The sequence below is a fragment of the Pleuronectes platessa genome, chromosome 11, assembly GCF_947347685.1.
Source record: "Pleuronectes platessa chromosome 11, fPlePla1.1, whole genome shotgun sequence".
NCBI lineage: Eukaryota > Metazoa > Chordata > Actinopteri > Pleuronectiformes > Pleuronectidae > Pleuronectes > Pleuronectes platessa.
Genome location: NC_070636.1, coordinates 18761960 through 18788475, shown reverse-complemented (window position 1 = coordinate 18788475; position 26516 = coordinate 18761960). Strand labels below are relative to the sequence as shown.

The following is a 26516-nucleotide window of genomic DNA, read 5'->3' as shown; positions in this document are numbered from 1 at the left end:
TCTATGACAATGACCAACATCATTAGGATTCATCACCTGGGAACCATGAATGTTTGTCTTTAAGATAAAGGTATTTCAGGTGGATGAGTGAAAGATTTGACCTACTGGTGGCACACAATGAGAAGTCAAGAGATCACCAAAGTCATGAGGCTTTATTCTCTGGCGACAACAGATGTCTTTTTAAAATTGAATGGCAATGCATGCAATAGACTGTGGTATTTCAGTCTGAATTGAAGCGAGGGACAGACCAACAGACGCGGCTATCCACAAGCCACGGAGCTACTGCGGCTGAAAAAAGAGAGTGGTGCTAAGAGGAAAAGACTGCTTAGTGAAACACAAAACATTTTTCAGACACACTATTTATTTTAGTGCCATCTTACAATTACAAATAAGGTTATAATAAACACTTTATTTTATACACCAATGTATTTATAAACCATAGAGATGATGTCAATTGGTAAAGGACTGTTTTTGAAGGACCCTAACGTGTGATGTGGAGCCACAGCACAGAGAGTGTGTGTGTGTGTGTGTGAACATTCCCATGCATGGATGTGCACATGCATGTGCTTGAGCGAGGCAGTGTGTGTTTGTGTGTGTGTGTGTGTGCGTGCTTGTTTTCATCATTAAATATGAGGGTCATAGTTAGGGGTCCTTCCTGGCCTCAGGCGCAGCCCTTTGCTATATTTATTGTTGGTAAAGCAGCAACTGTCAAGTCTAATTGAGAACTATAGGGTGAATGTATCTGGGGCATTTAATAGCATCAAGGCTCTTAATAAAATAATTAAAAAGCAAGATTCTTTTTGTCTTTTTCACTGCCCCACTCCATGTTTCTTGCTCTAACCTTTCCCGACCTGCTTTCAGAACATCTTGGTTGTCAGCCACGGGACGAGCTGCTCTCATTTCGGAGAGCTGCAGGGTTGTTGGAGAGGGAAGGAGTTCAAAGCAGGGGTAGCGGGATGATGGGTAGCATCTTTAACAAGCATGAGCAAAGAATAGTTTAACTTGACAGTCGAGCCTAGACATCGCAACTCCTCACCCAAAAGGTATCCGCCGATTTTAAAACGGTAGCGAATCTTGACATGGTTTGAACCACTTTGTGAATCTAAATTAAGTCAAAATTTACATTGAAACACAAAAGAGAAATTGAATCATTTTTATTTAAAGTGAAGCGTAAATGATTCCACTCAGAGCACGCCGTGACATTGCAGTGTGTGAGGTGTGCCAACTTGGGCTGTAAACGTATTCAGTCCGGAACTTTCTCCCGTCCTTAACGTTGACCCAACTTGACATAAGCCCTCTAAGTAACTTGAGAACAATTCCTTCCAAAGTGGCTTAAACTATGTCACAGTCGCGATGTTCAAGTCACATTTCCGTTAGCCTCCTCCCTCCGAGGTGTCTGCACCCAAACGTGGCTCACCTTTACACGCTTTTAAGCAACTTAACACGGATTTATCCGGCGTAATGATCCTGTGAAGGTGCTGCTAAAGGTACCTTTTGAAGATGCATTTCTCAGCCCCGTGAATCACAGTGCAGAGGTCTGCCAACCCTCCGAGCTAATACTCCAAATCCACTAATCCAGACGTCTTTAGGAGATCTCAACGGCAGTCGGATGGAATAATTAAAGGCTGGAATAATTAGCTCGGAATCTGTGGACGGGGGATGATTAAATTGATGAGGGTGGAGGGGGTTTTATCGTGGTCAGGCTGAGTTCACGCTTTGCTGGACCAGGACTCGATTTGAGGGACGATTAAACATGGTCATTTTCCCCTCGGAGGATGAACGGACGATTGAGTTGTGTTTTAGATTAATTTTTCCCTCTCTCCAGCATTGCTTGAGGTGAGACTTCCATCTCCACCCTCGACATGCTGGTGGAGGAACAGCTGACCTAACACAAGCTATACAAAGTAATGATTGTACAACGCAGGGCACGGGTCTGATGCTGGCAGGAGCCTGACATGCTCCCCAAGCAGGTGTCCTTAGCTCAAGGGAGCTGGCAAACATGAATCTCAGCATTAGATTAACATTAACTGCTGTGGTGACAACCCTATAAGCAGCCAGCTCGGAGGCAGTAAGGACCTGCCAGCCCCGAGTACTGACAAGTGTGTGAAACAGGATCACTTAAAGCTGAGCACCGAGCACCTTCCCGCTTGGGCAATAACCCCGGAGTTAACTCTCGGCATCACTCACCCAGCTGAAGTCGGGGCAAGCCGCCAGAAAGTTTTTGAAGAGTAGGAAAAGTGCGTCGAAAGTGGACGAAGCTGCAGGCGCCGGTGCAGAGAGTGTGCATAAGAAGGCCGGGAGGGAGAGAGATTGAAAATCCTGAATCATCACCTTGTGAACTGTCATGGTAAACAGCAGAGAAGGTGAGGTAATCAGCGGGGGAAACAAGGAGGATCCAAAAAAGGGGCCTGAATATATCAGAGAGCAGTAACAGCTGCATCATCCTAGACTGTTTATTCTCCTGATGTCCGAATCGCCTGTCAGCGTCGCCTGATTCATCTTTTTTTTTATATTTCATACAACGCCTTTTGGATTTCACATCTTCTCCCAGAAAAAGACAAAAGACAGAGAGTTATCCGAGCGGAAGAGGAAGGAGTGGCTGAGATCCAAAACTCTTAGTGTGGGGTACTTTTTTTTTTTTTTTTCTGTAAGTACAAATTCAGAGTGACATATGGGAAGTTTTCTGTCCCCCCCCCCCCCCCCTCCCACTACCATCATCATCTTCTTTCCCGTGTTGGAAGGATGGGGCTGAAGCGGAGTGTGTACGTGTGTCTGAAGGGTGGATTTCAGAGGCTATGCAGCATTTGCGACACGGCGTAGGGTTGTTGATGCCAGCCATGTTGAGGATGATGGAGCTGAGAGGCTTAACTAATTTTGGAAAGAGAGAGCAGGAGGAGGAGGAGAGCGGAGGGGGGATTTGGGGCCTTTTGTTACCGGCTGTTTGATCTGGGAATTTGAAGAAGAAAAAAAAAAAATGGCCCAGAGATGTCGTTGAAATGAGAGAATTACTTCTCGGGTCCCTCACTCTACTTCTGTTTTTTTTTTTCTTTTTCTTTAACAAACTTGAGTAACGCGGGAATTCTAGTACACTCCCAAGTCGAAGTGGCAGGTACCCCCCCCCCCCCCCCCCCCCTTCTCCCCTTGCTTATACAGATAATAACTGGATCTCGCTAAACCTTGATTGTTAATTGCTAATTACTCCTCGTACACTCCGCAGCCAGGAGAGAGCGTAGCTAAGCTGATCAGAGTCTTTGCTCCGGATCTTGTCGGTTTCTCCCCGTTTTGTCTCCCGTGTTGTCGAGGCGTTCTGGAAGGTCTCTCGTTTGTTGCATTTTGACGAGATAAAGACAGATTTGTTGTCGAGGAGTGGGGAGGTGGAGGGTGTGACTCCCCTCCTCGTTTCCCCCTGGGTGTGATCCTAGATACTTGATTTAAACCTTTCACGGGTATAAGCCAAAACACATCCCGCAGGTGTTTTGTTCTTTTGGCCTTGGTTCAGTCTTGCGCGATTGTCGTAAAAACAGATGAGACTCGATTTGCTTTTAAAAATACTCAAACTGGCACCGGGTGTTTGCCAAGGAGAAGAGGATTCAAATGTTTAATGGATTTCAAGGTAATGTTTGGCAGCCACTACTCATTTAAAGAAAATTATCTCACAATCACTTTAGGGTTTTGTAGGCGAGCAGCACTGAGACCAGTCGTGTTGAATACATTTTTTCACTGTTAACTCACTTCATTTACTCCTTTTGTCGTTTGTGTTTGTATGTGTGTGTGTGTGTGTGTGTGTTCTTTTACTCCTTCGCGGTCTCTGCGGTCTCCTCTCATCCCCCCAGATTCCTCCCTCTCTTTTTCCCCTCGCTCCCTCCACCAGCTACCTGAGGAGCTGTCAGTCTGGATTGCCGCGCTGTCGGTTCAGCCTGTCAGGCTGAGAGACGCGTTGTGATCAGCCGCGGACACTGATAGACCTGTCAGGTGAGATGACAGCCCCGAGTGAAGACATGCGCAGACAGGTACATGTAATGTGACAAGACTCTTTTCATCCCTCCACCACAACCACCACCCCTTCCCTTCACTTTGTCCCCCACCACCCCCCACCCACCCAATCCAAAAAATAAATATCCATGCGTTGGACGTTGGAGGAGTGCATGAGGGATGAGCATGTTTCCTGACAAGTTGAGGGAAACTTTTCTTTTGAAGCTGAGTGGATGTGATGCAGCCACGTGATGAAGTTCGGCCTGGGCATCAGCTTAATGTTATTCCTGCACAGGATTAAATGAATTGTATCTCCAAATTACATTTCAACAAATAGACACTCTGTATGCAGCTGAACAAAATCTATTTCGATATAGAGACTTTAGCACTCACAGTGTTTGAAATCCAATTTGTGCCTAACTGAGGAATCACAGATTTTCTATTCAGATCATTAGCTCATGAACTTTAGCTGTAATTTTTAGGGAAGCATGTGAGGTCCAACTGATTCTAAGGCCTGGTGCACACTAGAGGATTTTCCACTCTTAAGATTGAACTGATCATCCTCATTATCATCAGACGATTTGGCCAGAATGTTAGACCACACACTTCCAGAGACAAGCTATCTCACAGAAACATGAAGTTTCTCCTGTTTTCGTTTATTTATCACAGTAGGCAAACAACTTTTTAGGTGCATTACTGCCGCCCTCTGAACTGGAGTCTGGAAAACAATGAACAGCTGGCTGCACATTTGGGTGGATTTGCAGCAAAAAAAAGAGAATATAACCTATGGGTGCATGGCATGACTGAGAGGGTGGAATAAGCTTTAGAGCTGGAGGTGATGAAAAATCAGCCTGAGTACCCTTTAGTGTCCAGCAGCCCTAATCAAACTCCGACTCTAGTATTTCCCTTCAGACAGTTGTGGCAGCTGATTTCTGAATCACTTAACAGGATGGACACAAACTAGTTTCTTGTAAAGAGATTAGTTGTTACTGAAAAGTCTACACATGCTTACAGCCTGGTGCAGAGACTGTATATAAAGAATTTGCTCAATGGAGATTGGGGCAGGAGCCACGGTATTACTGTCCCGCCAATACATCCTGTTGGTGTAGCATCAAATATCTAATTAAAAACCAGTTAGCAGAAATATATTCAGAACGCGGCCATCTTGCTGTGATGATGTCATTTACAGCCAGAGTTTGTACATTAGCGATTAGGGGAAGCGTCCTAACGAGGCCTCTGACTGTACATGAGTTCAACCAAACACAAGCCAGCCTGCTGCTGTTAATCATGACATTTCATCCCATGTTTTTAGCATCAAATAAATAATTAAAACCAAATTTACCAAAAACATGAACAATTGAACATATTGTTTTTTTACCTTTTAGTTAAGTCCAGGCCCCATCCACAAACATGGAGGTGCTTTGGCTTGTGGCAGTGTGAAAAGCCTGCGTTGGATGTTTCAGACCTGAGGACCAACTGTTTGTAGACAACCAATCAGTGTCAAGTGTAGGTGGTCGCAGCCCACATAAGTGATGATGACATGTCTTGCGTATATCAGTTAAAAGCCTGCTCCCTAAATTACAATGTGAAAACAAAACTAACCAGATCATTTGTAAACTGATCATATCATCATATGTGTGATTTAAGCGTAAAAGATGAAACCCAGGTTGACCCAGCATTTTATATTGATGTAAACGAGGTTTTAAATCACTCAACCCCTTTAAAAACAAGAAGATTTAGTAATTATATGTTACCTTCAGAAGTAATCTTGCAGCTAATGATGCTACATTGACTGTTTGCTTACTGTGTTGATTTTGCTTAGACAACACTACAGATATTTTCATATTGCATTTACACATTACGTAAGTCCACACGAGCTGAGACAAGTTTTATTGTTGCAACTTAATTGATATTACCACAGAGCTATTTAGAACTTTGTACTTATTTTAGGATAGATTCATGAACAGTTAATGCGACACAATCCTGAGAACAGGACAGAACAAGTCCTGGGTCCACTAACAAATGAATCCTGTCATACCAGCATGAAAAACACACTAAAGTAAACTAAGCAAAATGTCCAGCTTTATTTCAAGGAAATTAAAGTTGATTTAGCACTGTGAGTGTTGGTGGTACAGTCTGTGTGTCGGCCCTGCTCTCCCGGCAGCAGTCTCGCTCTTTAAGTGCATCCACACATCAGTGCTCAGTGACAGCTCCACCACATCAGCTCTCACCCGCATCACAACATCTGCACATCTGTAAACTGTTGACCTCTTGTCTGCTCCTTTTGGCCTCAGCGGGACATGTCCCGGAGGACTATGGGTAAAAAATACATAAAAAGAGGTACAATACGTCAACGCAACAAATGAGCTAGGGTGAGTGAAGGTGGGAGGAGGAGGAAGAGGAGAGGGGTGGGGGGTGGGGTGCACAGCGGAGGTGGCAGTAGGAGGGTGGGGGATGGCTCGTGCCAAGTGACACAAACCCCCCTTGGCAGCCTAATTAAATTTTCCACTTTTCCACACTCACATTAAGCCTCCATCGAGCCGGAAGGAATGGACGCACCGGAGGAGTCCACCCCAGGAAGAAGATGGCCCAGCACCCCCGCCTCCTCCCCTCCCATTCTACCACACAATTCCACATCCCTGTTTGATTATTGACCGATTTCACACAAGACGTCTCCACTGATGACTTCATCCACTTCAACAGCCCGTGTACTTGTGGCAGTTTGCTTGGCTGGGATTTGAAGGTGTAAAGAGAGGCACCGTATGTTTTGCTGTGTGCATCTTGATTGACAGGTGTCTCAGTGTATCAGTCACTCAAAGGCGAGCGTTGCCTACTCGCTTCAGTTCAGCCCGGCCTCCACCCTGCCGCTGAAATTTCTCCTTTTTTTTTTTCATTTTGCTCCAAAGAACTTGACGAAATGCCAGCAAGCTTCAAAAGCTCCCGTCACAAACCTAATGGTAATGTCACTGACTCTATGGCCATGTTTTTTTTCTGCAGTCTTTGTCAACCACAGCGCGGACAAACAGAAACGTGCGGTCGACCCTGCCTCCACTTGTCCGATGAAGCAGGCCTGTGAATGTGTTGTGTCCAGGAACACGTAGAGGTCCGCCGTAGACTGAGTCCACACGTGTTTGGTAAATACAGTTCGGTTTAAAATGACACCTAGATCCCATTGCTCAAAAGTTCTGTTACACAAAAAAAAGGTTCATACATATATTTATATTGAGTGTTCCAAGTTTTGTCTTCTTTTCACATATTCTTGACCTGTTTTCAATATCATTCAAAGTAAAGATATCGGCTGTGATGATGTAAAACCTATTATTCAGATAAATAGAATACTGATTCCTAAAGACTTTCACCTCATTGTCATAGATTAATACATAAATGCATGTCTGTGAAATGTTAGGACTAACTTTATTTCATAATTTCAAATGTTGGTATACATGAGAAGAATGTTGGGCACCTCTTTTACAATATTTTGAATAATGGATGACATGTTGCTCTGTAGCCACACTGTCATGGCAGCTTTGATCACATCAGTTTGCAGAAACTCTTTCACAGACATGGCCCCCAGAGGCAGAAGCTCATGATTTTGGTGATTCTCTGACTTTGAACATTTTAGTTTTTTTACTGATATCCTTTGATAGCTATATTATGGATTTCAATGAGGTTTGTTACAGATGTTCACATCCCCCAATTTCATATTATTTCCAATTTTTTTTTTTTTTTTAACCAGACTTCTCTTATATGTATGTTTTGTTTACTCCCAATTGGTAAATATTAGCATGCAAACAGGCAAAACTAAGATAGTGAACTAGTTCATTGTTACCTGCTTAATCACCAGTCTCACTGTTATCATGTTATTACGCTTTCTCACCTACCTTCTTTTGTCCAGACATTTTGGACTTTTCACTTTAGTCCGAACCAAAACAACCGGATCAACAGATCAAAAATTTAAGTCTGCACCAAACAAACCACGTTTTGGATTGTTTGCAAAAAAAGTTGGGGTTAATTTGGACTTTCGGACCAACTACAGGAAGCTGTGACATTAAACAACAGAAGAAGAAAAAAAAGTGACTTTCAGGATAGCCTGTAGTCTTCAAAAATTCTGTCCAGGACCACGTCCTTGTTTTTTAATTATAACTTTATTCTTTGGAAAAATCTTCTTTTTAAAAACAGATTTACAGAGAGGGGTTAATACCGACATGCAGACTTATGCAGCAACAATGAAATGGATTTAAACCATCTAAAGAGTGAGACTCCTTAAAAGCTCATGAAAACATCTGATGTAATGTTGCATGTAGATACTGGCTTTCTGCAGAATCTATTATAGATTACAGACTAAATGGGATCTATTACAGAACCACAGTCTGTAATTTGACGATGGTTAAAAAGCTGAAAGGTTGAGCTAAATTACTGAGAAGCTAAATATTTCATTATCCTCCTCTTCTTTTTACTTTGAGTTCAGACGACCAGGTTTTGTTTGTCCTTGTGCTAGAGGTAGAGTTTATTGATGTTTACTCCTTTATCATATTATTTATTCATATATACTCTTTCAGTTTATAATGACATTTTGATTTATTGATGACTTTATCTATATATATATATATAAATAAATTATGTTTTTTGTATAGCTGCCCACACTTTTTCTAAATTGAAGCAGGCAGAGGAGGGTGTAACGTTTAGATTCTGCTGAAGAGATGACGTGTTTTAGTTTACAGCACATCGACTCTAACGTTGACCCTCATCACCACAAACTCTCTTCATCTGTGTCTTCTACGTGTAGGGCACCACTTTGTCATCCTTACATATTTGTTTTCTTTTCTTTTTTTCATTTTTGCATCTGTGATAGAAAGGACATTAACACACCCACTCACGCAGAGTGAATCTTGACAGGATTTCTATCTTTGGGCTCATTCATACATTCTATGGAAGGAGGAATTCCGGATAGAGTAATTTGCATTCTCACACATTCTCACATCCCCTCCGGAGGAGGTCAGTAAAACTTTAGTTCAGTGCCTGTCTGAAAGTTGCTTAAGTGAGAGACTTATTATCAAACATGACGGTATCTTGAATCCTTGTTTTTATGTCTATAGCATTTACAGTAATGACATGACTCAACCTCCAGCGCAAAAACACTTCTGAACTTACTGTAAACACTTTTACCACTTCCTGGGAAAAAAATCTTTTGGTGAACCGGAAGTGATGTGTTTGTGTTTCCTGACTTCCAGAAGAAAGAGGTAGTCAGTTAGGTACGAGCAGAAGCTACGAAACTTGAGCATCTTCGACTGTAACACAAAGGAAAGATGATGTCACCGTGACACCCACGTTCTCACTTTGACAGGTTCTGGGAAGTGAAGTGAAGAAATTAAAAGAAGAAGTCTGTCAGATTTCAAGGTGATTTTTGCTTTAAATGTCTCATTTGCTCAGCTCAGATAATTATCTGCAGAGAGGAGGGTGATGGTTTTTCAGCCGAGGTCAAACACCGACTCAGATCCTTAACCAAAACCCATTAACATTCCAAGCTGTGCAGCCCTCAGCCTGCTCTCAGACCAGCATACTCATAAATTATACTGACAACCTTGTTGACGGAGTGAGATAAACTTGTCCATTGTGTGTTCACCGTGGCTGCACGGAGCGGCGTCTCTCGGAAACACAATTTGATTTGACTGTTTTGGGCCAACGACGAAGAAAACAACACACATAAGGACCAAAACAAAATAATTTGTGTCTCAGATTTTGTCTGGCGGCCAGCATTTTCCTTTCCTCGGTTTCTATTATCGCGTCGGGGACTTTTGTTTTCTTCCACTGAAAACAAGCTGTCCAGTAAAAGTGGAAGGAACACTGGGGTCCTGTTTATTTGCGGTCTGCAGGTGGCTGTGTTGGTCGCTCCGTGCCTGCTCAAGAGTCCCCCCGACCGCTCGCAGGTTTTTTTCTCTTCTCTCAGTCCCTGTTATTTGTTCACTTCTTCCACCACATGCTCCAACGTTTCCCCTTCTCTCTCCGCTGTTTTCGCCCGAGCAGCGTTCCATTCTTCTTTGTCTCGAGCTACAGCGTGTCGGTGACGCACTTCCTTCCATTGTATCAGGAACTGATGCCTCGATGCTTGTAAAGTTACTGTCAAACGGCTGTGTTGATTGGAAGGTACAGGTTTTTATGTATCCACACTTGGCCGGTATACTCTAGTGCTTTACTCTGTGAATTTGATTCGCTGTAACCTCCTGTGACAAAACATATGTTAGACTGGCTGGCTCGTGCACAGCGATGTAAAAAACTGTTTTATAGCTGAAGCTGAATCAGGTGAGGTTGTTTGGTTTAATGCTGCAGTGGCAAACAGGCAAAAAAACATGTGGTTGCTATGTGATGGCATTTAATAAGAGGCTTCTACCCTCTAATTCCCGTCTCACGACAATTCCAGCGCTGCCCTTCTTTTAATTTGAGGTCCAGCAAATAATTCAAGTCAAGCATTTGATTTTGACGCCGATAGTTAAGATGCATTTCTTTAAAAAGAGATCCAGCTTCGTATCCAGCAGCATTCATGTGTGGGCAGGTTTCAGATTGCAACACTTGAGCCCTGCAGGAAAGTAAGCGCTTCTCCAAATTGCCACCTTGTCTTTTAACCCTGTGACTGATATTTAAATCGGGAGAACCTCTTAACATAATCAATACTCAGCAACATGACATTTTTGGCAACCAGCTCATTTATTACCCTAAGAAAACCTAGAGCTTCTCTTCTACTTTCAGGAAAATAAATGTATCTCCTCTAGTTCCTAATGCTTTTAGAAAAAGTCGGGTACGGTTGTTTTGAAAAATGCAAATCGTCTTTCTTGACGTAAGTCACAAGCTGTCTTAGCTTAGCATAATGACTGGACACAAGAGGAAATGGCAAGTCGGGCTCCATTTAAAGTTAGGGTTGGTCATTTATTTCTGAACCACTTTTTATCTTATTTGTTTGAATCCTTTTGACGTCACGGTGACCAACAAGAAGCCAGTGTCGGTGGCCACTGTTTTGATAAATATGACCAATCATTTCATTAGGACCAAATTATTTTTGGCTATACACTGCTAAAGCAGAGTCGATTGTCAGACGTTAGCGAGCGTGTCACAGAAAAATCGGCTTCTAACAGTTGACAGTCATGGGAGGAGGCGGGATGTTTATGGAGGTTTTATCTTTTTTAAAGTGTAGCCTGCTATTGTTAGCTTTCCCAGGATTACCAACCCTAGCTTTAAAGGGAAAAGGTGTTGTTCCAACTCATCTTAGACTAGCTAGCATTAATAGCAAATAAAACCAACAAACAGCTACATCAGAGCTAATATCAGCTCTTTAAGTTTGATTAAATCATGTCAGTGATGGGACAGGATTTGATGTGAGATGGTAAACTGTTCCACAGGCTTGGAGCAGCAACAGAAAGGCCGGTCACCTTTGGTTATACGGTGTGAGTGGGGGGGCTGAAAGCAGTTGTTGTGAGGAGGACCGATCTTACATTGGGCATTATAAAGAATCAGAAGCTCACTGATTTTGTGAGCTATTGCCTTAAAATCCGTCAATCAACAACAAGGTGAATTATTTTCTTTGAACTCTGGCCAATATTTAATGTGATTTTTCTCACTAGGTCGTAAAGGTACATGTTAAGTATGTTGCCCACACAGTGTCACAGAAACAGAAGGAAACTGGACACATTTTCATTTCTTTGATTTCAATAAACCCTTTCGACATCATCACACAACCTTCGGACCAGCGATGCTCTTCAGCTGATGGACTGTTCTCCCTCTGACCTGCACCTGTTCTCAAGTAAAACTGGCATATGAGCAGAGAGAGTAAAAATATTCAGTAATATGAGTAAAAAGCTGCTGTTTGAATGAATTTGTGATTTAGATGGGCACACTGTGTTCCAGGTAAAATTGTGTCTCTTGCCTTTGCACCCACCTCTATGAATGGCTGCATGCTCTGTTGGTCTCCCTTGCACTCACTCCCATGGTCGTAATCTTATCACACACCTATCAGACATTAGGACTTCAGTGTTAGTCTGAGGTCTCAGTGGGTAAAGGTCGAGTTGGGACTCGTTTGTTTATCTCACCCCAGGTACACTTCCTGGTTCACAACCTCCACTCTCCTTCTCACCTCGCACAGACATTCTCCTCCTCCTCCTCCTCTCTTCAGTGTGCACCTGCAAACACACACACAAATACACACACATGCATGCCACTCCTTTCGCATTCTAGCTTTTACTTCACACCAACACTCACTCCGTCCTACACCTGAATACTTGCTCATATCCTCACTCCCTTATATTTGTGCCTTGATTATTAAATTACTGCTCATTATTGATTATATCTGATCAGTATTGTTTGTTACTAAGTGTCAATTATCATTTATTGTTGAGTCTGCCTCTGCCATTATATTTGATTTGGTTGTCAAAGACGTATTAGTGTATCTGTTACACCTTGGTAGTGCAATAGGCTGTACTATAAAGACTAGTTTATTATTTTTAATAGTTTTAAATTAGTTAAATACCAATTCATATGTTTCAAAGAAGAGAAAAACCTGAAATAAAAAAGTTCGAGTCAGTTGTTCAAGGCATTTTCTAGAAGTTTTCCTGCCAGCCCCCTCGTAAAATGTCCAGAAATCGTCTGAGTGAGCCCATGTAAGAATATAGAAAATATCCAGATTATTCACAAAAGGTACGTGGGCAAGAAATTGATGATTTATCTAACACGCGCAGAAGAGTACAAAGATCGCAGGATAAAGAAGAGGTGTCATATACGCTGAAGATGCAGATGAAGACGTCACCGAGATTCAAGAGCTTTTGGTGAAAAGGTTCGACGCGCGTTTTCCGCAGTGGAATATACACACCCTGCGTGTTCTACGCAGCCCCCTCACCTCACCTGAATGTTCCGGACATTTTCCTGTTGTAGTGAACACATCTGACTCTGACAATCTCATGCTGAGTTCTTCATATGTAAAAGGAAAATATTTCGATATAACTCCATATCGGAAAACAGTTCAAATTTGATTCAGAGTTCCCCCCTACCCTCTGAAATGTAATCACAAGCTGGGATGACCCACAAAGCTCCCTGCAGAGCCACAGGAGACCTTACACAACTGTTTCTCCAGTCTGAGTGGTGCTCCTGACGAACAGTAAAATCATCTTCTTGCGTAACATTGGTGGAGTGGCCATTTGATTAGGTGGTGTCTCGCTACAGACAGTAATGGATCATATTAGCCCACCACTGTTTCGTAGATTCATTCACTTCCTGTAGCAAATGGGATCGGACATTCAGTCTACAGCCACGGGAGAAGCTTGTTGTGACATAAATGCATAACATGCAGTCTACCTGGCTTGTACATGTACAAGGAGACGTTGTCAAGCAGCTATACTTTCTTTTTCTCCTTATTTTTGCACACCTCTATGCGATTGGCCTTATTGGAGGATATGCAGCCAATGTATTAATATTCTTCTCTGCCCAATCGCACACTCCAGAGGTCAAGAGCGATCAAATTATACCTGTGCGCTGTTGTGCCTGACTGGTGTTCAAGAGTCACCAAGGCAACCGGTAAAAGAAATCACTGAAGGATGGTTACTTCAATTCACAGGAGCTGTCTGCCTGTCTGGCAATCCGGCCTCTTATTAAGGCCATGTTCTTGCACAGCGGGCATCTTGATGTAACCGCCGATTAGATTTCCTTTTATTCCATTTCTCTATCCAATTTTCACGATAGAGTGTCACGAGGGCGCACGTGTCTCCCGCTGCATTGTCAGAGCAAACCATGTGTGTCTCACCCTGCTCCTTGAATCATGCAGTGAACTCAGCAGCCGTTGCGTTGCTGCTCGTCTGCTGTGTTGCATCACGAGACGCAGCTCAACATTAGTGTGTTAACAGGCCAGGAGCACAACTATAAATCCCACTGTCGGTGACACTGATTGCTGTTTAACCAGCTCCCTCTACCCTGCTAGTCAGCACTTTGCCGCCTACGCGTGTCCTGCTGCCAGCACTTGAGCCATGAGATTAGCCTCGCTGATCGTGTCGAGCTGTTCTCCAGGTTAAGGTCTCACAACAAAGACAGGTGAGTGACGCCTCAGAGAGGAAACAAAGGAAGGCAAGGGCACGAAAACAGAAATGACTGTCACCGTGAGCTCTAAATGATCTGAGACGAGGAAAAGTCAGAGGAAACACTCGCCCCCCTCTCTGTTCCACCAAACTGTTTACATGCTTATCATTTGTGACTCACTGATACTGTAAATGATTGAATGCACTTATGAGCTGATTTATATTTCATCTGAATCGATTTCTTCACATGGAGTGAAGACTTTTCTTATTGTCAAAAACTGCACCTGATTATCTCATCTGAATTAAATGGACAGGCAGCATTAGTGTTGGCAAAGAATCAAACGTAGGTAAATGTGTCATCTCGTGTTCTCTCAGTGTCGATTACTAATTCTGATGTCTGCTTGTGTCTGTTTAATCTGTAACAGTACATCCTATTTAATTAACTGTAAAAATAAGTATTATATTTACCATATAAATGTGGTGGCATTGGGGCACAAAATTAAAAAGTACAATTTCATCAAAAGTTTACTCTTAGCACATGAGTTGAGTTTACGCCCCGTCCATCATTGGGTAGTGGCCCAAGCAAGATGAGTGATGTCGGCCTTTATGTTTCAATAAAATACAGACCATGAAAAACATTTGAATTATTAAACAATAACATATTTATGGATATACTCCTTAATGCCTTAAAAAACATATTTGTGATACAGCATTTCATGGAATGGAGCAAAACAGAAAATACAGATTTTCTGATGACATAGTATGTTTTTCATTTTGCATGATGTGTTTATTCTTTTAATTGTTGACAAAGTCAGATCTATACACAGGATTACATAAACAACTATAAGGCTGCCATATAAACATTTCCAAGCAACTCTTTTAAATTAAAAAGATAATAATCCTAATGCATTTTTTCCGATTTGCTCTTGACCAACTTTATTTATTATCTCTCCGCCCTGATTGATATAAAGGTCCGTGAAGGCAGCATCAGGCCCGTGGGTGCTCTTGCGTCAGAGCAGCCATATCACTGTCAGGTAAGCCTCCTGCTTATTGTCTGTGAGTGGACATAACACGTGTGTGCACAACAGGCTGGATGAGATGTTCTGTATGCAGCTGATTCCTTATGATGTGTGATGTAGGAGCAGTGTGCACACTGACCCAGGGCCTGTCCTGAGCTGACCTCTGCAGAGTCCCTCCATCTCGTCTGGAGATGAGTCTGTGATTTAACAGCTTCTATGGAAGCAGCGAGTGGAGCAGCAGCGTGTGAGTGACAGGCGTCACGTGGGCCTATAATGCTGTTTGTTGTGCATTCCAAGTGTTTTGCTTTGATATTTCATTATGTACTTAAAGATCAAAATTGGACTCCTATAGGAACACGACCTGTCACAGCGCCATACCTTGCTTTGCCCAAATTGACGCCGATGGGTGCATCTCAAAAATATTACTGCATTAATTATAGGACTATGGCAGATTAGATTTCCTCAGGCAATTTGGGGAGAAAGTGTGTCGCTTAGCAACACCGTCACCGTTGAAAAGCTGTGCCGCTGGCAGATGATAAACATTAATCATTAATTAATGTCATTCAAATAAAGATTTATCGAACATCTGCGTGCTTTCTGCATAATCGCCTTTTTCAGGGGGCGAAGCAACAGCTCGGAGCTTAAAGAAGCTTCTGCAGACAGATCACTGCAAAGGTCAGAGCAGGGACGTGCACAGACATTTTGGGGGCCCATTGCCCACCCCCTAGTTTAAGTTGATCCCTTCGTGCAGATAGGCCACAGTTTCCTGTAAACTAGCTTCAGCCGTAATGTGATTTTACGTCTTGACTGTCATCACTCTGACTCCAATCCACAATATTCCAATTGCAAAAATAAACTCTCTTCATGAATAATTTCAGATCACCGTGAGTTGACATTTGCCATTTTCAGACGTGAACTCCAGAGAATGTCCACAGAACCGGGTCCATACTTTCTGCGAAGGTCGCCTTTCACACATGCACGACACAGCAGGAGATCCTCTTATCAGACGGGTTTACAACAACACAGAACTCCTTCAGGTGAGGGGTGGTGAGGCAGAGCGTAACGTATGAATTCCCCCGCTGATGTAACTTGGAGTGTCAGCTTGGATTCCGCTCTCTTGACATCTTAGTCTGTGTCTTCTACGTGTGTGTCCACAGAAAGCCTGAAATATGTGTCCCAAATACAGCATGTCCGGAGGTTGTCCAGAATTGAATTCATGTCTGAAAGCAACTTAAGGTAACACATAAGTGCAGGTAGGGTATAGTTCCGTGTAAACGACTTTGACCAGCGGTATGATTTGGCATTTTGAGCTTAACCGGTCATCTATCTGACTGCGAACCACAATATTCAACCTCAGAAATAAACTCTTGATGAATAAATATCGTTATGAGTTGATATTGGGGGTGTCATGTAAAGCAAATATTTCACAAATTCAGACTCCCAGTCGCAACGTATGTGATTTTGGACAGTGTGTCATGAAGGCATCATTTATTAAAATCTTTGATAACTGGATAATATCACAACTTAATTTGCTCAAACTTTTCCAAATGTTAGGCTTCTCACATTCATGCAGGCAAAATAATAATATATTTGTGTTGTCTTTCTCCAGAGGGGCTGCATGGACCTGCTGTACAACTGATGTGCTGGAGATATGAGCGAGCACAGAAACTGACTGGTCACCTTCCACAACCCCCTCCTCTCCATCCCTGCAGACTGATTATGTTCCCTCTGCACAACTTCCTCTGACTGCTCACACACACACACAAACACACACACACACACACACACACACACACACACACGCGCGGTGGAGGAAACTTTTTGACGGGAGAGTCTGGCTCTGGCACAGATACGCGCGGCAAACAGCTTTAGGAGAGCTCAGCATTAACCGGTTATGGTGATACAGATTAAAATAGGAACCGTGGTCGATTGGATTATGCTTAATACGCCAATTCATATCGTGTAACGTGTCACTTTCTGGGCGCTGCGCCCTTGTTTGTGAGCTGCGTCCGAATCTCAATTAGCCCACATTTCCGTGAGGAGCCTTTGAAGCAGCCACGCGGCGCTGGAACAGCAGCGGGCCACGGTCATTTGACCATTAGCGCGGGATAACTGCGCGTTTTGTGAATCCCATTGTGCTCAGTCCAAATGATGCGCTTAATAACAATAAGACTGATTGTGCAGAATCGTGTCTTATTATTCCGAGCGCTTTTTAGAGAACTGATAGAGAACAGTCTGCGTGTTTGCGTAGAGGGGGGGGGGGGGTTGTAGTTTTGCATTTAGTTATGGCTTTAAAGGTTATGGGTAAGGGTCTAGCCACTTACGCCAATGAGTGTCCTCACCTAAAACAGAAGTACAATGATATTTTTTGTGTGTGCTTAATTTTGAAAGATACTGTTTTCACTGCTCATGGCCGGTTAGCTCAGTTGGTTAGAGCGTGGTGCTAATAACGCCAAGGTCGCGGGTTCGATCCCCGTACTGGCCACTTGTCTTTTGATGAGGGTGTGCAGCTGGTTCTCATGTAGTGGGGTCCTACATCTGATCACACGGGGACTTGTCTTCCTTATGGGGACCGAAACTTAGGTTAAATCAATCAAGTCCCCATAAATATAAATGATTATATTTAACAATAACAACTTGTTTTAAAGTTCATTTAGTTTAGGGGGTTAAAGTTGGTTATTTAGTACGTTAGTTAGTTAGTTATATAGTGCTATAAGGGGATTGGCAGACTGGGGGCAGGGTTTATTAAAAACTGATTAACTCATTCATTAAAAGGCCCATCACAACAAATGATCCCTGTGTTATATCCTTAAGGTTATGTTAAGGGTTAGTTTAAGGTTAAGGTTAAGGTTTAGGTTAAAGTATATGGTAATGGTTATGGGAAATCGATGTAATGTTTTCTGAAGTCGTGCAAAGATGACGTGTGTGTGTGTGCGTGTGCGTGTTTGTGTGCGTGTGTGTATGTGTGTGTGATAGCTATATCTCTCTATACCTTCCTCTCTTCTCCTGCAGCTGAAGAGAGAACCGGACCGGGACCGGCGCGCGCTGAGGGGAGGGAATCCCTCCCGTGTGTGACGCTCCTTTTTTACCAAGGAAACCCACACGCGCGCTCTGACGCAACTGCCCATTTCAGGAAACATGCGTCAATGGACCAAAGCAAGTGAGGCAAACAGCGATCTCCGCGCACAGCTCCGTGCACCACACACACACACGCAGCTCTCCAGACGCGTTCCTGACACTTTCACCCAATCCGAACTCTTTGTTTTTACGTCCCCGCTGCGCACCGGTGGACGCGCGGCCGCGGCGGATCTCTCCGTTTCGCTGCCTTATCCAGACGCGACCCCTCCCTCGGATGGAGTCGCAACGCCCAGGCCGTGACGTAGGCTGTGTCGTTGGTGTTGAAAAGCCGTTGCAGTTCTTCATAGTGCCATTGAAGTGAGTCATCTCTGAGCAGTGTGGTGAAAAGGAAAAGAAGGAGAGAGAGAGAGAGAGAGAGAAAAAGAAAAAACTTCGAAGTGTTCCGTGAGCGGCAGATAGCGCAGAGATAGAGAAGTAGGTAAGAGGAGGGAGAATCCTCAGAGGTCAGGCAGGCTATATGCTTTAACGCGAAGGTCCATGTGAGTCACTGCTGTAACTCCAGGTTCACTTGGATCTGACTGCTGAGGCTGACTTCAGGCGGAAGTTTGCGCACCTGAGAGGATCTTTAGTGCAGCTTTACCTGCGGCTCAGGCGCAATAAGACGAGGAAGAAGCCATTAATAAAACAGACATTATTGATTCTGCGCCGCACTCTCTAGAAGATGTTCTAGGTTTTAGTTTATAGGAGCATTATTGCACTCTGGCTTTGCCATCTCTTCACTGGATTTCCTCCAAAAACAACGTCTCCAGTCAGAGGATTTTTTTTTTTTTCATTTCTGTTGGTGCCTCTTTTTTTTTAATCTGCGAGGATTTGAAGAAAGACAAAAAAGTTCCACAGCTCAGATCGTCTACTGAAATCTTCCTATTTCTTGGATCATGTACCAGGACTACTCCGGGAACTACGACACCTCGTCCCGCGGCAGCAGCAGCACCTCTCCGGCCCAGCCAGAGTCCTTCACGAGCGGTAGCAGCACGATCGGGAGTCCGATCTCTACCTCAAACTACCAGGTAAAGAAAAACAAGCAAACGTGGCGGAAGGAATATTTGAATGTTTTGAAATTAGCTCGTGGCGCGGAACATCTTAGAAATACGTGACGAAATATGTATTCAGTCGTGCGTCCTCGCTTTTACTAATTCATCTGACTCCTGCAGGTCGTTCGGGGAGAAAAATACGCACGAACCCATTGACACGGATAGAAACGGTGACTCAGAACAGACGCAATACACTGGATCTGTACACAAGTATTTTGGACCCATACCATTTGAATTATGTCATGAGTTATCTCGACACAGTCTGTGGATTTGCCTTGATCAGAAATGTGCGCACACGCTGGTACTTAACGTAAATGACGAACCCGTGCGTGTATCAGTTGATGAAACATTTATTCTTGAATCTGTCCCTACTGTGGACACACCAAAGTACATAGAATGCTTGCATCTTTCCAATCCGTGCGTAAAACCATGTCATCTCGTCTGTGGCACCTCCGGAGGCGCATTATACGCGCACGCATGACAAGGACGACAAATCTCTAATGCACATTCTGTATATACGACACTCTGACCGGCCCTTAAACTGGCCAGAGCTGAAGTTTATATAGTGAAGATGTCTAGATTTGCTTGTAGAGGTGTTAAAGCATTCTGGACTTTCACCGGAGTCATGCGTTGCTGCGGAGCTCAATTAAAGTTGGTATTTGTCCCAGACATTTCTCTTATTGGGCTGTAGGGAATACTATGGTTATAGATCAAATTTGATCAGTCGGGTCTCGGGCTGCGCGCACGCACGAGGAGCTCGCGGCCATCTGACGCCTCCTGTAGCCGAGAAAATTCCAACATTTGCGCGTTAAACGCAAATCCCTGCAATTCATCTCTTTCGATTCCAGTAAAATGTGCTTTGATACACTCTGTGAGATTTACACCACATATACTGTCGCTGTGTTAGTGTTAGGTTATGAGCACGCCGCGTCCTTGCACTCACAAATAATAGGATACAAATCCAGGAAGTAGTGTGTTGTTTACCCGCAGCCAAGTATTGCGTAGATAGCGAAGTTCTGTGGAAAAGCCACACCAGGCTCACGCAACCTTACGGTAAAACCCATATCTATAATTTCCCTGTAATCTCACACTGGCCGTTTCCCATTACAGCCGCCTGGAACACGACCCCTCTGTGCGCTTTATTGACACATATCAAGCCTTTTTATCCTTTTTTTTTTTTATTGCATCCGCATACTTTTTATTAGACCATAAGTTTAAGCAGACTTCTCCTCATGTATTGTACTAAATGTTGATGTTGTCACACACTCTACTGCGTGGAATGTATCCACGCGTTGTTCTGATTTACAGCGAATTCTCAAGACAAGCTCTCTCCTAAAAAAAGCGCTCACATAACTCTGTCTGGCTTGTACCAGCTGGCTGTTTTCCTCCTTTACTGGAACTGACTGCGTTCCGCATGTGCTTAACAAATCCCATACACAATGACTCACCAGATAAACAAAGTTCCAACAGACTGCCAGGATGTCCGACGGAAAATCGGGAATATCTTGGGCTATAGGGACGTGCGTAAATTACGCACAGAGGTTGGCAGAACCTTTTGTGGAGTCCAGAGACATGAAGCAATACTGACCTGACACCGCTGCTCACACTGCTGATTATTAAGCAAAAAAGAATTCACTCACTTATAGACAGTAGATTATTATAATTTATATATTTTAATATTTGCAAAAGGTTTTAAATTATTATAATTTATTTTACGTGTTGGTGCCAAAATCAGAGAAGCTTGGATTCAGTTTCCCGTCTCTGGATGAGCTGCAAGACCATTCTGCATCCTTGTGATGTCAGAACAATTGTTTTATATTAATTGCCATTTTATTAAAATAATAAAAAATGAATGCCCGCTCTTTCTCCCCGCACAGTCCAGACGTGGTAACACTTCCCCCATTCAGTTTCTTTGTCTCTGGTTATTGTAGTAAAGTGAGATGCAATGGACACCTTGGGCTTTCCCATGATTCACAGCATGTGTCACTGTTCCACTCTATGGTCACACACACAGACAAACACAGCATTTGCCCTGCGTGGATTTGCTTGAAGTGTGGAAAAAGTGTGAATTTAATAATGGTGGGTGGTGTGTGTGTGTGTGTGTGCGATTGTGCTGCCAGTGAAGTTGAGCAGCGCCTCATATACAAACTACGGTGCTTAAAGTGAGGTTGTTGTCCTTGTATCCACTGACACCATGCACGCCAGCACAATAGGCTTGCTCCCCTGGATCTGACTGCCAACCCACTTCTCTGGAAAATGTTCTTTCATCATTCTTCATCCTGTTTGCCTCGTTCCTTCTCGTTGCAGAAGTACAGGGTTGACATGCCCGGCTCCAACAGTGCCTTCATACCCACCATCAATGCAATCACAACCAGCCAGGACCTTCAGTGGATGGTGCAGCCCACTGTCATCACCTCCATGTCCAATCCTTACTCCCGCTCCCACCCGTACGGCCATCACCTGAGCAACGGGCCGGGGATGCTGGGGCACAACACGCTGGCTCGGCCCGGGGTCATCCGCTCCATCGGGGACGCCAGAGGCCGGCGAAGACGGGACGAACAGGTGAGAGGCCTGGGATGACAGAAATATTTTTGGGGGAAATATAATTTTATGTGAATTTCTTTCTTTAGATGAGAACAAAGCAAAATAATTGAATAATCATTAAAAACCATAGAATAAACATGTTCATCATTGATTGCATTTTACTCTACCGTTGAATTCCTTCTCTGATTGTCATTCTGCTCACAGTCTGCCATAGTATCACCCAGCTCTTGTTTACATTAATGCTCCTCTCTTTAATATTCTTTCAAAAAGGCCCGTTTTTTTTTAACCTGTCGTGCTCGTTCTTTTCTCAACCCTCAGCTCACCCCGGAGGAAGAGGAAAAGAGGAGGGTGAGGCGTGAGAGGAATAAGTTGGCCGCCGCCAAGTGCCGCAACCGGAGACGAGAGCTCACCGAGATGCTGCAAGGGGTGAGTGGCGGAGATCTGACAACCATAGTCACCAGAGCACATCACAATCGTCTCGTGGGTTTCGCTGCTATCGTGTAAAACAACCGCAAAATCAGAGCCTCCCATTCCTCTTATGGTGGAAAGAGCTCTAGTTGATAAACACCCGGCTCTGTCGTGTTTATTGTTGATGCGGGAAAATATGAAAAATGACTAAAGAGCAACAAGAGAAAAGATTTTTGCACAGAGATCACACAGGACACAACAGGGAGGTGGGGGTCAACACTTTGTTCAGACGTCTGGCAGGAAACCAGATTTCTGACGAGGGATTGAACTCCACACCTAAATTTACAACCTCGCATTACTGGTTTCGACTCTCACTGTGCCTCTGAGTGCAAGGTCTGAGTGAGGAGATGACAGGCGCTGAAAAGCTTTTTGTCTCGGGCAGCTGTAGACAGAGGTAGGGCTGTCTCGTGGCCCTGCCTGGCAGACAGTAACGGCATCTAAATGGACTAATTAGCCGAATTACAGCGAGGTTGAGCTTGTCAGGCCTTAAAAAAAACAAAACATGCAGGAATGGAATTTGCTGTAGGCAGCTGTCTCCATGAATGCAGGACATTTTTATAAAAGGGGCAAATTGCTTGTTTCACATTCCCACATAGAGGCATGCTGCTTGCACACACACTCACACACACACTCATATTCAAACACACACACATTACAGCAAATGCTTCCTGGAAGGAAAGAAAAAGCCCTTCCTCCTTCACATGCCTGTTTTCTTTATTCCAAATAAGGATGTTATGATCGCTTTCCACTGAAAAGAAAAGACTGAGCGATATCCCGACATTAATCTCCTCTTAGATTTTCTGATATCGCTCACGTGCACAAGCCTCACACTGGGCACCACCACCTCCTTCCTCGGCCTCTTGTGCACAACTTCCTCATACCTTTGCCCACGAGTCAAAGTTCTCAGGCATGACAGCTTATCAGCCCGTTGTGTCTGAGCCTGACAAACAGCTTTTCATTGGATCTCTCTTTGTCTGTTTTGTGTGAAACATTAATGACACATTGTTGATGCAGATCCCGTATCTCCCAGACACAAACAATGCAGTCATTATTGGGCGCTCAAATTCAAACGGAGGGCCTTGAGATTACACGTTGTAAGTTTAAATGGTCCGTGATTAATTCTAGATTTAATGTTGCCTGTGCTACTGTCTGCTTTTGAGAAACCTCAGCAAGCAAACAGTGCCCTCTTTTGGTACTTTGGAGGAACACACTCCCACAGTCTGACTACCTGACTGTGGAGGAAACTCTGGCATCATTACATGATTCAGAAAGCTCTGGGCTGATGATCATTTCTAGAGCTGAGCATTTTCAACTTGAAAATAATGTGTTTGGGGCATTTTGCATGATTCACATTGGAGTCAAGGTCGTTTTTGGATGGTGTTCCCTCCATTTGTCATCATGTCTTCATCATTCTTCATCATTCTGACATTCTGTCCAGGATAAAGTCAACAAAAATAAATATGTCCGTACTTGTGCTCAAGTTCTCGTTTCTCATATCTCATTTGTGTGTCAACAGGAGACCGAGAAGTTGGAGGATGAGAAGTCCGACCTGCAGAAAGAGATCGAGAGCCTACAGAAGGAGAAGGACAAGCTGGAGTTCATGCTGGTCGCCCACAATCCAGTGTGTAAGCTGCCCATTGATGATCGCCAACAGTCGGCGATGCACCATCACCAGCACCAGCACCAGCAGCAGTGCGCCCCACTCCCCCTGACCATGCGCCCCAGCATGCCGGCCCGCTCTCAGATGAACCCGGTGGTGGTGAAGCAGGAGCCCGATGATGATGTGGGAGACTTGGGCAAGCTTCAGCGCTCCGTCATCAAGCCTATCTGCCTGGGTGGCGGGGGGATGTACTGCACAGATGGAGACAGCTTGAACACGCCGGTGGTGGCGGCGTCCACCCCGGCTGCCACGCCCAACGCCCCGAGCCTCATATTCACCTACCCGAGCATGCTGGAGCCCGAGAGCCCGTCGCCCTCCTCCGAGTCCTGCTCCAAGGCCCACCGGCGCAGCAGCAGCAGCGGTGACCAGTCCTCAGACTCCCTCAACTCGCCCACCCTGCTGGCGCTCTGAGCGAGGCCATCAGCTCGGCGCAGCTGAGAAACAAACACTGTGGCTGAGGGCGAGCATGAACACCGACTGCACGCCCCCTCCCCTCTCTCCAGTGTCTTTTAACAAAGACCCAAGAGCACATTGAAAAGTCCAGACCAAGCTGACCATGTGAGCCGTTTCCCCTCCGCAGGGAGACCCACAAGGGCTACGCCGCGTGTTTCCTCTTGTTCTGCTTCACTGTAAAAAAATATTTCTATTTGTAAAAGTGCGTGCACCAAACCTAAAGAGAGTCATCCCTTTGCCATTTCAACTCGAGTGTCAACTTGTTTACTGGGCAGACAATCCTGAAGAGAGACTCGCCTCCATGTGGCAACCGTGAGTTCACGTGACTTAAACTAGAGAGCGTGTTCTTAACTAATATATATATTTTTTGAACCTGTTGAAAAAGCCATGTGGACCCTTGCACTCTGCCAAGACGAATCAATAAATCACTTCTACGAGGTCAGCGTCTTACTGGCACTTGTTAGGAGGGAAAGAGACAAAGAGCAAAGACTTCCTCTCGTCTTTTAGTTTCTCTTCTCTGGACTTCGCTTCGGGAATCGCTGCCGAGTGTTCGCAAATTTACGGCGTGATCTCCGTCTCTTTAATTGTATTTAAGGACTGTGCCGATTCCGTTTTGCAAAGTGTTTGTTGAGATTCTGCCCCTCTCTTTAATCTGCCTGTAGAAAAAGCAGAGTCGTCATCCGCAGGGTGACTGGAGCGCTCCTCAGTGTTGCAAACGTATGAGCCAACTCTCAATCAATGACTAGATCCTCAATACTCTATACCTTCTATTTTTGCCCTAGTGGCTTGACTTTATAGTAGTATTGTTGTGCTTTTCCTCAGTGGTTCTGTTCCTGAACTTTACAACCTGTTTATGACAAAGTGTATGTGATTTACATTAATGTCAGGGATCATATCTCTGGTGTAGTAGAACCCCGTCGCGAGGAGCGTGGCAGGACTGGAGGCCGCTGAATGGTCGAGCCGTTGGAGAGTTGGTACTTTATGTGCAGGGGGCGACAAACTTCATCGCTTCATGTGTCACAACATAACCGAACATAACCCTCCTCCTCCTCCTCAAGATTCTGTTGTAGGTCTCCTATAGGCTCTAAATAAAGGTCTTTCTTCTCTCAACGCTGCCTCTCTGCAGCAGGTCAGGTTTCAAAAAGCCAAAAAAGGTTGGTGATTCGTCCGTCTTTGTCTAAAAGAAGGAATTTTTTGCTAAAATTTGAAAAAATAGAAAAAAGCCACTGTGGTCTAGACTGTCGCCAGCTGCCAATGATGTCAACCCTGTTTATACTGTGTTTGTAAATCTGTCACTTTTAGTAAAGAAACGATGTTTGAATTCAACTCAGATGTGCTAATCTATGGGTGTGTATGAATATAGGCCAACACGGATGTACTCGGTGAGTTGGCGTCGAGTGAGGGCCGGACACGGTTCACTTTGTTGAGGAATAAATAAGAAGAACTCTCTCCCCAGCTGGCCTGACATGAAAGAGGAGACACCTTGACAAGACGTAATATTTCTGAAGTTCTACGAAGCACTTCTTTCTTTTTTTTTACATGTGTGTATCTTAAAGGGATGAGGGATTTAAAATGCCGTGCACTGAGAAGGACACAACAGCGATATTTGGGATTTTTTTGTATGTTTACTTCAAGCATTCCTAACGAATATAACATGTCAGGGGTGAAAGTGGGGGTGTCATCTTTGTTCGAAACCTTTCTGTTATCAGAGGAGGAGGAGTTTTGGTTTGTTGCGCTGGATGCAGAAAAACAGACTTTGGAAATTCAATATACGAGCTGCTGCTACTTGTTTGGAGAAAACCATGTCGGCTATTTATATTTCACTGATGTTGGGTTTAACATCACCGGCTGTGATATGGTGTGATGCAGCAGGAAGCCTGGGATCCTGTGGAGGTGAAACGAAAACCAAAAACACTTAACTGTGGGCGAGTCAGTTGCGTCTCTTTGTTGAAACACTCTGAAGCCCCTTGACACACATAGGAAAGCCATTGACTGTAGATCTTCTACTGTACATGTCATCTACTGTCTGTTGTCTGTTTTCTGCTACTATTACTTCTTTTCCAAATGCTTTAACTGTTGAAAATGATTCAAAATTAATAAAAAACCGCAATATGTATAGCAGTGTTTGTTAATTTAAATGAACAATAATAATAATAATAATAAAATGATTTTCAACTTGGAA

General features: G+C 44.0%; 1 protein-coding gene and 1 non-coding gene across 2 annotated transcripts; both read left to right on the top strand.

The window, feature by feature from the left end:
- Window positions 1-17451: 17451 nt before the first annotated feature.
- trnai-aau (transfer RNA isoleucine (anticodon AAU)) lies at window positions 17452-17525 on the top strand. The gene has a single exon. It is a non-coding gene; the product is annotated as a tRNA-Ile (tRNA).
- A 931-nt stretch (window positions 17526-18456) lies between these two features.
- On the top strand, window positions 18457-26516 carry fosl2 (FOS like 2, AP-1 transcription factor subunit). The gene is made up of 4 exons (XM_053434323.1): window positions 18457-19185; window positions 21517-21771; window positions 22072-22179; window positions 23738-26516. Exons 1-4 carry the CDS (start codon window positions 19054-19056, stop codon window positions 24290-24292), a joined length of 1050 nt encoding a protein of 349 aa, XP_053290298.1. The 5' UTR covers window positions 18457-19053; the 3' UTR covers window positions 24293-26516.

What these genes read in the sequence shown, in the direction of transcription:
- fosl2 (XM_053434323.1), top strand. Translation starts at nt 19,054, where the DNA reads ATGTACCAGGACTACTCCGGGAACTACGACACCTCGTCCCGCGGCAGC. An exon ending in TCTCTACCTCAAACTACCAG is followed by an intron (nt 19,186 to 21,516) that starts GTAAAGAAAAAC and finishes TTCTCGTTGCAG; the next exon opens with AAGTACAGGGTTGACATGCC. An exon ending in GGCGAAGACGGGACGAACAG is followed by an intron (nt 21,772 to 22,071) that starts GTGAGAGGCCTG and finishes CTCAACCCTCAG; the next exon opens with CTCACCCCGGAGGAAGAGGA.